Below are 12068 nucleotides of genomic sequence, written 5' to 3' on the forward strand. Positions count from 1 at the left end.
TCTCCTGCTGACAAGGTCAAAAGCCTTCGTCAGGTCAGTAAAGGCGATGTATAACGGCCTCTGCTGCTCACGGCATTTCTCTTGAAGCTGTCTTACGGAGAAAATCATGTCTGTTGTGGACCTCTGGACGCGGAACCCGCACTGAGATTCAGGGTAGACCCTGTCGGCCAATACCTGAAGGCGCCTAAGGACCACCTTGGCAAAGACTTTTTCCACGATGCTAAGCAGAGAGATGCCTCTGTAGCTGTTACAATCAGTGCGATCCCCCTTGTTCTTGTACTAATGATCTTGGAGTTGCGCATGGACTGCGGTACTTGGCCCTCTTTCCAACAAAGACGCAGTAGCTCGTGCAGTGGTTTTAGCAGGACAGGTTTCCCACACTTTATGACCTCGGCTGGAATGTTATCCTCTCCCGGTGCTTTCCCACTTTGCATAGAGTCAATGGCTTTACTCAGTTCTTCTAAAGTAGGTTCTGCATCAAGCTCTGCTATAACAGGTAAATCTTCAATGTTGCCTAGCACTTCTTGAGAGACTGAGTTTTCTGTTGAATATAGTCCCAGGTAATGTTCCACCCAGCGTGCCATCTGCTTGTTCTTGTCTGTAAGGATCTCGCCAGTCGATGCTTTAACCCTTATCAGCACATGCGTTGACATTTTGTCAACATAGACTTTTTTGTGTGAGATTGCTTTCGCACCTTATGCACTAGCTCAGCAACATCCAGTGACGAAGGAGAACTTCTGAGTGGCTTACTATTGTAGAGATTGCAAAACGTTAAATTGCTTCCACAATGAGTTATTTGCGTTTTAACTTAATCGGTACATCTGTTGACAAAATGTCAACAATCAGAAACAATAGGAGTTTGGGATTTCAAGCCACTATGCAGTAGCTAGGTATTATCACAAAGTGATAGGCGGCGACTTACAGGAAAGTTGCACATGTATTTAGTGAATCGCTGTCTGACTAGGTCCTAGTCACCTAGTGACCTAGTCACTAGGAGGAGTTAGACTGCTAGTTGATATAACTCAGAAGAAAAATACTGTCTAAGTAGTTGTGTCGGAGACGTTTACCTTAGCTTTTACAAGATACTTGGCATGAAATATTACCTATTTCAAATTCAAAAGTTGTTTCGGTTAATTACAGTAAGGTGGAAATTTACTGATGGACAGACAGAAAAGATTTTCATTTCAAGAGGCAAATAAGAACTGCAAATAACTTTTGATGATGTTGATAGCGACTCTAGTGCTGAGGTTACATGTGGTACTGTGGTAGTGAATGTGTGTCCATACCAGATGTTGATGAACTGCCTTTGGAAGAAGAGGAACTGTTCGATATAGATGTCTTTGAGGAAGAAAGTGAAGATGACGAGACTGGTAGTGATGCAGATCAAGAATCTAATGATGGTTCCTCAGAAGATGAAGATAACAGCTAAAAAAGATAAAGTAACAGATAACAGAAGATAAAGTACCAATAACAGGTGGCAATGCAACCTATTATGCAAATCCTTTTCCAGGCGGCTCGGAAGAAGAAATATATTGACGCAACAGCTTCGGATTGATGCTGCTCCTGAACTTGAAGTGGATGCCTTCAAATTATTTTATCGGCCAGAAATTATACTTCAGATAGTACGTGAGATGAATAGAAAAGCAAGGGACGTGAGACACGAATGTAAGATGTTGCCTAGTTCTGTACACAAAAACTTCACAATTGAAGATGTTGAGACAGGTCTTGCAATTTGATACGTGCTGGCTTGGACAGAGATAACTTCACCGATTTACGTCGATTGTGGGATCCTCTTGATAGCAGGCCATTTTATAGAGTGGCTATGGCACTAAATCGATTCAAATTTCTGCTACGATGCATGCGTTTTGATAACTATCGCAATCGACCAGACAGACAACGGAACGACAGGTTAGCTGCTTTTCGAGGGGTATGGGAAGCATTCAACAGTAGCCTGCGCAACGTTTACATTCCTAAGGAAGCATTGACTGTGGATGAACACTTGGTCGGATATCGAGGCAAATTTCTTGAAAGAACATAGGCTACACGCCATCAAAACCAAGGAAATATGGTCTAAAATTCTTTTGGCTGTGTGAAGCCACATCAGGTTTTGCTCTAAGTGGCATTCTTTATTCCGGAAGAGAACCCAACTCGTCTCCTCACAGAAATCTTGCAGATGATATAGTGATGAACCTGTGTTCTGTTTCCTTTGGTAGTGGTCGGGATATACACGTTTACAGATTTTTATATCTCATGGACTGGTTTGCAATCTTTTGCTTTAAAATCTTGCATTGGTAGGAACAGTAATGGCTGATCGCCGTGAAGTTCCATCGCAGCTCAAATCAGCAAGAAGAAGGAGGTGGAAAGTACTGAAGCGTTGTATGACCAATTGAACAAGTTTCTGCTATTGTCATATGTACCTAAACGAAACAGGAATGTCCTCATGATGTCTTCTTCACACTCTTCTGTTTCCATCACTGACTCTCAGAGAAAACCTACAGTTAGGCTATCATAGATCATAACAAGCATAAAGGTGGAGTTGACACTCTTGATGAAAACTACGAAGAATTCAATTGCTTGAGGAAAAAAAACCGTTGGCCAATGGTTATAAATTACAATTTGATAAATGTTGCCAGTAACAACGCATTTATCATAATGAGAGACAATGGGAAAAGTAACAAAAAAACCCAGATTTTCTCAAACAACTTAGCTTTGCTCAACTGTATGTCAAAAAATAAATTTGGCGAGAGAAACTAAACTACTTGCCGAAAAGTTGGGGTTCATCGATGCTGCTACTTCAAGCACTTTCAATCGCACAGTTCAAAGTATCAAACGGAGAAGATGCTACAGATGTGCAAAGCATACTCGATCTGCATGTGTCACTTGTAGCCGCCGGGTTTGCCCGCGACACAAAAAACTTCAGAAGAACCAATATTGCTTGGAATGCTGAACAAATTTGTTGTAGTGCTCCACGTTTCTTCGTTTTTGTGTTTGAAATACACGTGGTAAAACTTCGCTTGTTAAGATTTCTTTGCATTTTATCTGAGAGCTAGTAAGTTAAAACTATGTCCTGGGTAGGAAACAGACCTCCCAACTAGCATTAATGGTAGTCAAATCATCTAAAATAACAACTTCACTTTGAGACCAGCGCATTTGTATCGAAAAATACTAGAAAATGCCATGTTGACATTTTGTCAACATCTGTGCTGATTAAGTTACCTAAAATCCCTGTGCTAATAAGGGTTAAGGGGGGCACACTTTTTGATTGGTTTTCCTGTTGCTTGCTTGATGCCCTCATACATTTTTCTTATGTTGCCACTGTCTGATGCAAACTGGATACGTTCTGACAGCAGAAGCCAGTGGTTGTTAGCACAGCGGCGTGAGGTTTGCTGAGCTTTGTGTCGGGCGGCTTTTAGGGCTTGTAGGTTCTGACTGCTCGGGTTTTGTTTGTAGCTGAGCAGTGCTTTACGTTTCAGGTCGATAATTGGTTTCAACATAGAGATGTGTGCTTCAAACCAGTCTGTGTTCTTTCGCTTCTTCTCTCCATAGATCTGGACGGCTGCACTGTGGATGGTCTTACTCAGTGACTCCCACATGTGTTCTGCGTCCTGAGTCTGGGCAATGTTCAGGCTTTCTTCAAGACGTTCAAAGAACTTCTGGTTTTTGTTTGGAAGGGAGGTTTTGCTGACATCGATTTTTGGCTGACCTTTCTTCTTGATGTGATGCAGCCTCTTGGGTCTTATTGTTATCCTTGAGGCAACAAGAGAGTGGTCAGTGTCGCAGTCTGCACTGTGGTATGATCTTGTGTTGCAGACACTGTTTAAAGAGGTACGTCGTGTGATGACTAGATCTAACTGGTGCCATCGTTGCGATCTGGGGTGTCGCCAGGATGCTTTATGGATAGCCTTGTTTTGGAAGAAAGTGTTTGTTACACAAAGGTTGTGGTAGCAGCAAAGCTCGAGGAGCCTTTGCCCGTTGTCGTTCATTTTGCCAATCCCATGGTGACCCAGCACATTTTGCCAAGACTCATTGTCTGCCCCCACCCTGGCGTTGAAGTCCCCCAAGACGAAGATGTGCTCTGATGCTGAGATTTCCTGAACAGCCTTGTCTTAAGTATGATCTTAAGTATGAAACTTAAGCAGTGGCGGCTGGTGAGTTCTAGAAATGGGGGTGCTGCGTGTTCGCCAAAGCCGAATTCAACAAAGGGGGGTCTGCGAGCCTCCCCCAGAAAATTTTGAAAAATGACATTTGTATAGTTACATTCTGAGCGTATTTTCAGCTCGAAATTGTGATAAAAGTTTAAAATAAAACTGGCTTATTTAAGAGTTTCGCAAATGTGTAGTATTTTGAAGGGGACGATCAACAAACAAATGTGAATAACACGTTCAGCTATTGTGCTGTCACAGCATCTGAGCACGACAGGGAAATGTTACTCACTTGGTAAAACAATGTTAGTAGGCCTATTAGTAAAATATTAATATTCATTACAGTAGGCTAACAGGCGGTAGGCCTGACTGGTCAGTCATAAACAACAGCTGCAAAGCCTAAAACCAAACAAGTGGGTTAGCCATGTGAATAACGTTTAAAAGGCCAAATTAAAAAATGCCAAACAAAAATTATTCGGCAAAAAAAATAACAAGAAAAGCCAAAAAACTGCCAAATTTTGAAAAAAGTTAAACAGGATTTTTTTCATGCCAAACAACATAAAAAATGCCAACCTGGCAACCCTGAATGTGCTGTTTGAAACGCAGCACAAGCGTTTGCTGTTCGTTTGTGTAGGCAAGTCAAGAAAACATGCGGCTCGTTGACGTCACGATCGAGTGTTTGTTTTATTGTAACCTTGCGCAAAATATATCACAGCACGCAGAGTTGCCAAATATAATTTACACAGTCAGCAATTCTGTGAACAGAAAACATAAGCTACATTTTGGGCTGAAGAAACGCTAAAATATTTGAGAAACTTTTCGCGAAAATTTTTGTGGGAGTGCTGCAGCACCGCAGCACACACTAGCGAGCCGCCCCTGAACTTAAGTATGATCTTGCAATAATTAGATATATTAGAAAATTGCATTCCACGATTTTTAAAACACTATTTTTAAACGCAGTTGCTCACTTTTAAAATTTGAACTTATAAGCTCAACATATTCGATGTATGATGCGATGTTGCTTGCTTGTAGACAGATGTTTACACAACACATGACTTTAGAAATAACACAGTCAAGATTAGAAGATAAGTCCGTAGTAATGTGATGCTGTTGTAAATGAGTCCTGTTACTGAAAGACCTTAGCTGTTGTAAAGCGACAATAAATAAAACCATAAAATTATTATTGTTGTTGAATAACATGACACACATTTTTCTGATACAAACTAAGCTGAACTATCACAAGATGTATAAAGTGACAATCTGCTTTTATCCCGACGTTTCGTCAATAAGACACAAATGACTTCTTCAGGGTGCTAGATTAGGTAGTGTCTACCTGTCTAGCATGGGAAAACACAGGATCGTTACTGAAATCAACTAAACATGCAAAATGAAATTCAACTTCTGAGCAAACATTAAACCATGTTGCTGTAAACGAACCAAACATTGAAACTAGAAAAAATAGTGTAAACGTTTTCAATCTACAACAAACTGAAATAACGGCAGAGCGGGGTGAGAGTGAATCGTACGAGTCATGAAGAATCAAACTGTATACGCAACACTGCACACTGCACAGTTATCAATCAGCATGAAACCGATTGAAATACATCAGACAAGCACTTACAATAGTTTTTGTTAAATAGTAGGAAAAGAGATGCCATTCTTACGATTCACAACATTAAGCTTTTGATTGATAAATCAACTTTTAAAAATCATTTGTTTTTGATAAATACTTTCAACTTTTATAATTGCTCCATGTTATTTTATGATCTGAAGTTATGGCATGCATGTATGGGGCTAATTTTTTCGGACGCTTTACAACCTACCTATTTCCATCTGCTGCCTTCTAGCAAACTAAACGTTTTGTTATCATGTCGCTACATTTAGACAATGAAAATAATTTGAAGATGTACGGAATGTTCTTTCTATAAATCTAAGAAAACTTTTTCGAAAATTTGTTTCAAAACTGTAATGTGCCGTGTAATGGAAATCTAACTGTGTTCTGTGCACCAACTTGCAGAAATCGTTTAGTCGACCACCGACGTTTTGGCTCGGCAACTAAGTTTTGTGCAAAATGCACATTTAGCTTGCATGTCAGGTCAATAAGATGAGAAGACTTTGCTCAATTCTACATTCCATTACGACCTTCTTTATGCAGTGCACCAAAAGCTAGCTGTAGTGTTTGATAAGGTAGCCACTTTAACAAGTCGAAATTCTGCCACTAAACTTGACTAGAATGAAACCGCCAACCAATCATAAGCTACGGTTTAAGTGACGTAAAAATGGCGAAAAGAAGATGATAGAAAGCAAATTAAATGATGGATTTTTGTCAGCTGGTTGGCTTAGGGGTTAGGGTTAGGGCTAGCAAGTAGTCATTTCATTGACGCGGGTTCGATTCTCTCCACTGCTATTGCTCTTTTTCTTCTGTAATTACCAAATAAAGTTCAAAACAAGCATTAACTCTCTGGATGAGTGCTAGAAGGGTCACAATTGGACGGTAGCCTCTGATAACATGTTCTGATTGGTTGGCGGTTGCATTGTAGTCATTCGCAGTGGCAGAATTTCGACTTGTTAAAGTGGCTACCGTTTGATAAGGGGGAGCTGCAGCTGTTGTCAATGTTGTTAGGTTGTAGCTAGTAAACTTGCGCTGGGTAGTGTCGACAAAATTTGCAGTAACAAGGAGTGGAGTGGTTCAGATTCCTAATTTTATGGGTAAAACCATATTTGTTTATCGAAGTTAATTATTTTAGATGTTAATAAAGTCTTTGTTTTTAATGTAGGCTACTCTGTCAGTTAAAATTTTTTTTGTAATGCTCAAAAAAACAACAGTTAACTAATTTTTTTAGTTCTCAGTTGTTATCGTAGGCTGTGGCCCTTTGGTCTACTTTTCCCCTTCAGATACATCTACAGAATTGTGTTGTGATAACTTTCAAAAAACAACGATAGAGATATTGTTGTCACTGGGATTGTTGTTCACAAAATTTATAACTTAGGCTGCTTGAGAACATGTTGGGATCACGGCCATGTTTTTGATGTCGCAATTAAACAAAATGTATCGAAGTATTTTAGTTGTAAACTCATAAGCCTGAGTTGTATATAAATCTATTCGTTCAAACTTAAAGCAATGCAAAATTATTTTTCTCTTGAAATGAAATAAAGCCTCACAAAAAAAAATTGCTTCCCAAAGAAGCAATTCGAAATCTTTCGTTTCATACAGAACATAATGACTACAAGGGAACACTAGTGGCGTAAGTGCTGCAGAATATAATGCAGCATGGTCGATTTACGAAAGCATACAGTTTAGCAAGGTGAGTGAAAAACTAGCGCAAATATAAACAGCAACCCATTGAAGTTACTACTATAGCCTACCATGTGACTTGACAGGACAATATCATGCAGCTGTCTAAAACAAAATTACGAGTTAAAAAAATAGCTTTCTTATTTTATTCAAATAATTTGCAGTTTCATATCATCAGGTCCTACCCATTACCCAGACAACTACTTTAACTGGCCCAGATCTAATAAAGGTCTGGTCAGATCCGTACCCGATCTTGTAAAAATGTGGACCAGATAAAGTGGCTGTCTGGGTAAATTCCTTTGTTACGTAACAACTGCTTACTTGGTGGAGAAAATCAAATATCTTCTGACAGGTGTCAAACCCACAACAATGTTTGATATGAAAGACTCGGTAACATGTCTTGCAATGCAAAGGAATTTATTTTCACACGAGTCAGTTCAATCATAAATAGCTAAAAATCGATTTTGATCAGCTAGCAGCTAGATCATCTTCAGTTAAGCTTATTCAAATAAAACCATTTTCAATTTTAATAGGCTTAACTGAAGATGATCTAGCTACTGGCTGATCGAAATAAATTTTTTGCTGTTTATAATTGAACTGACTCGTGTGAAAATAAATTCCTTTGCATTGCTTGATGGAGTTGGTAGATAATTCAGTGCATGCAGTTTCACAATTGCATGTCCAGCTACTTTTTGATCTGTTCTTAGTTTCGTTCAAAAATACAAAGAATCAAAATTACTAAACCAAATAAAACTTTATTGATTTTAAACTGAAGCAAAAAATAACTCCCGGATTTTTTTATACTTGTAGACAATATAAAATGAAATTTATTAAAGCAATATATAAGAAAATAAATATTGCAATGCACAAAAACGATACAATATTTTTCTGAGCCATATTTACGTTTAGATATTTTCGCAGCAGAAAAAAGTGAGTAGGCCTACTGTTTGGTTAAAATTTTTATGCTTGAAGGAAAATAGGTTACTTTTACTGTCTAAAAAAACAACGGTCTTAGAGCTTCGACTTTTTTTGATACGTTTAATTTATATACTTGTTATATCTCCTCGAAAAAGTCCAAAACATTGCTGTTGTTTTTCAATGAACAAAACTCTAATGATGGTCACGGCTCTGCTGCTTTCTAATCATCAAGTCATTTGACATTATTTTGTTTTGTTGAGAAATTCATGCTACTTTTTTTATACGTACCTTGCAGGCTGATTTATCGCTTCACTGACTTTCGCGCACCATGACAATGCGCATCTTCAGAGCGAAGTTATCATGGTGCTAGAAACGTCAGTGAAGCAATGAATCAACCTGTATGTTGTTGATTTTACTTTCCCTTTCATCAGATGAACGTTGCAACTCGTGCTAGAAACGATAATTAAGTTATGTTGAAAAACACTCAAACGTTTCTGTGTTTTATCTTGCAGGTGATGCAACATTAGGCCTACACATAAACTATTAATAGCATAATGTAGATATCTACAACTAATTTCTTTTACTCGTAGAAACAAATGTTTGTATAAGTATTTGCTGCAAAACGCAAGAGAAATAATTAACTGCGCTAACTTCTCTCCTCTGAAAAAACTATTCAAACGTCAAACTAATGTCGTCAAATACATTTATATTTTTCACATGTCTTCTATTGAAATTCCGTTAAATTTACATTTATAAATTAGCACTTAGCAGTGGTTCTCAACGTTTTGCAACACTTAAACGAGTTTAATGGATTTGTGACACATCCAGTAATAGACAATTTGTTGAAAAGTATTTTTTATCCTTTTGTTTGTGTCTCCAACTTTCATTTGTCTCGCTGCAGTAAAGTGAATCAGAAGTGTGTAATGTGATTGTTATGTCATAATCAATAGCTTCAATTTCGTAATAATGAGTTCGAATGCACATGCCTGGATAAAATAATATGAGTGAGCGTTTTATTATTTTAATTGAACTTAGACACGAAACAAAATCATTGTGCGACGCATTTGGAAAATTATAACGACGCCCCAGAGCGTCGCGAAGCACAGTTAGCGAACCTTATTAATGGCATAGTGTTGCTTGTGTAAAGGCAAGTTGTATATTAGTCTTTATGTCAAGTTTTGTTGACATTTTATTTTCGTAGCGTGTAAAGCAATGGTCTCAAACACGTGGGCCCGCATGTCCGAGATCAATGTTTCCTGTAGTGTTCTACAAAACTTGGATTATCTGTGATCTGTTGAATCATATTAAAATATAAATAAAGTGTGTGTCTTACACAAAAACATTATCCGAGTAAAAAGCGACGAAAAATAGGTAGGCCTACAGCTTTGTCAATTTTTCTGAGAGCAAGCCCTCAGGTCTCAGCCAATTTTCATATTTTTCAAAGCCTCGAATTTTATACGGTTCATTCTTTTTTAAAAAGTTTATTTGGACAGAGCTCGGTGCCCTTAATTTTTATTTCTAGATCCGCTACTGAGTAACGGTCATAATTGTCTTGACTAAAGCATTAAAAATAATTAATAGATCACCGGAAAACGGCAAAGTAAAAAAGGAGCAGTTTAAATTAAGTTTGTATTTTTTATATGCTCTTTGATACTTAGAGATTTCTTTTAACAATTCTGTAAGTTCGTAATTTACTTGCGACTTTGCAAACGTAGCATAAAACGTATCATTGCTCACCGAAAAATCATTGCGCACTGAAAAATTTTCAAGATAGATGCCTTGAGAAAACTAATTCTGCATCATGTCAACATGTCAGCCCGGGCAGTAGTAACAATTACAAGTAACCCATTGGTTTTCTTTCCATGAACAGCATTTGCACGGTATTAATAGTTTCACGAATGACTAACCAAACTTCATCAATCCTTCTTCGTGAGTGAAGTGAGAAGCCTAGGCTTTGTAATGGTTTTGTTGATCGTTAATTGATTGTGACTTGGAATAATTAATGTACTGCAAAGCTCATTAACCTTCGTCCGGCTGCACGGGTACAATTGTACCCATTCCAATTTTAAAATACGACAGTCTTTTTTCTAGAAACCCGAGAGACCTGAAACTTCCTGACATCTCTACATTTCTGTGTTAGATTATGCAGACTAAATGTCGGCAAAAAATCTTTACACGTTATCGAGATTTAGGGTCGAGTTGTTTTTACACCCTTAACAGGCGGTATGGGTACAATTGTACCCTTGCACATTGTGTATCTAAATAATGCCAGTATACATAACACAAAGACAATTTTTTGAATGTTGAATGAAACAGAGTACAGAAATGATTTATTTGACACAGAAATATGAAAGAAAACTTAGTCGAGATGGGTTTAGTCAGTGTCACAAGTAATACACTTTGTTTTTGTTATGGAGTGTTCGTCGCACACAGGCTGAACGCAAGCCACGCAGCCTTTCCTGGTTTTACGTCGTTTTCGTTTCTGATCTCTGCAGACATAGCAACTGCCAACAATCGGTGTAGCTCCTCGATTTCCATGGGGTTCTTTGGGGTTAGCTTCTGCCCCTTCTGGCGGTGTCGCAATGGGCCGTCCTAGAACCATTTCCACTGCAGCTCGAAGGAAGCGGTTTCTCATCATCATGCGGTTGGTAGTGCGAGCTTCCACTGAAGGCATACATAGCTGTTTCGCAAGATCTTTCAGGAACTTTCTCCGTTGGTCTTTTTTCCTAAACACTGGCTTGTGTTCCCTGTAGATGATAAACGACGCTAAGCCAGTGACGTCGATCATGTTATAGAAAAACGCCAAAGGCCAACGCAGTGTCCGTCGTTTTACTGTGTATTCACCCAGCATTTTGTCCATTGTGTCCACCCCCCCCTTTGGTTTTATTATAGTACGTGATGATCTCTGGTTTGCTTGATTGTGTTGCTTCGACTTCTCCGGTCATGTGCATGGATGATAGAAGCACAACTGATCTGTTTTTCTTTGGCACATATGAACAGACTGTTGCATCTCGATGGTAGGCGAAATTGGTCGAGTGAAGTGCTCTTTCCTTGCCAGGCTGCATGTTGCTTGGCAAAAACCTCTTGTTTTTTCTGACTGTTCCAACTAAAGTCATGTCCCAGGTGTTCAATACTTTAGCTAGCTGCATACCTGTGAAGAAATTATCGGTGGTGACATTTCTTCCAGAGCCTTTATACAAACAGACCAGGTCCAAAACTGTTCGCTCACCAACATTTGTTTGTCGGGGACCATCTATTGGTTTTCCAGTATAAAGCTGACCATGCAGCGGGTAGGCGTTTGATGCATCACAAGCCCAGAAAACCTTGATACCATATTTAGCTGGTTTAGATGGTATATACTGTGTGAATTTGGTATGTCCTCGAAATGGAAACAATTGTTCATCTATCGTGATACATTCATGTGGCTTGTAGGCTCTCTCCAAATTTTTATTCAGCATTAGCCACAGATCTCGTATTGGTGCAGCTTTATCTGTTTGCACACGCTCTGCACGTGTATTATCGTTGTCAAATCTGATAAATCTGAGCATCAACTTGAAGCGGTCACGAGACATAGCTGCACGTATAAGAGGCAAAGCATCTACTTTCCACATATCTTCCAGATTCTCTTTGTTATTCCAGTGTACACCAGCAGCAATAAGGATGCCAATAAATGCACTGAGCTCAACTTCAGTAAAGGGCTCGAATGTTCTTAG

General features: G+C 38.8%; 2 protein-coding genes across 2 annotated transcripts in view; both read right to left on the reverse strand.

Moving 5' to 3' along the window:
• Window positions 1-653, reverse strand: part of LOC145771231 (uncharacterized) — a 35982-nt gene extending 35329 nt beyond the window's left edge. The window contains exon 1 of the mRNA XM_082582964.1: window positions 175-653. Coding sequence (XP_082439090.1) covers window positions 175-653 — 479 coding nt within the window. The remainder of the gene's footprint in view (window positions 1-174) is intronic.
• A 2577-nt stretch (window positions 654-3230) lies between these two features.
• Window positions 3231-3983, reverse strand: LOC145771232 (uncharacterized). Its single transcript, XM_082582965.1, has one exon. The coding sequence runs from the start codon at window positions 3981-3983 to the stop codon at window positions 3231-3233; it is 753 nt and encodes a 250-aa protein (XP_082439091.1).
• Window positions 3984-12068: the final 8085 nt, after the last annotated feature.

This window comes from Aplidium turbinatum, chromosome 5, assembly GCF_918807975.1.
Source record: "Aplidium turbinatum chromosome 5, kaAplTurb1.1, whole genome shotgun sequence".
In the NCBI taxonomy this organism is placed as follows: Eukaryota; Metazoa; Chordata; class Ascidiacea; order Aplousobranchia; family Polyclinidae; genus Aplidium; species Aplidium turbinatum.

What these genes read in the sequence shown, in the direction of transcription:
- LOC145771232 (XM_082582965.1), bottom strand. Translation starts at nt 3,983, where the DNA reads ATGAACGACAACGGGCAAAGGCTCCTCGAGCTTTGCTGCTACCACAAC.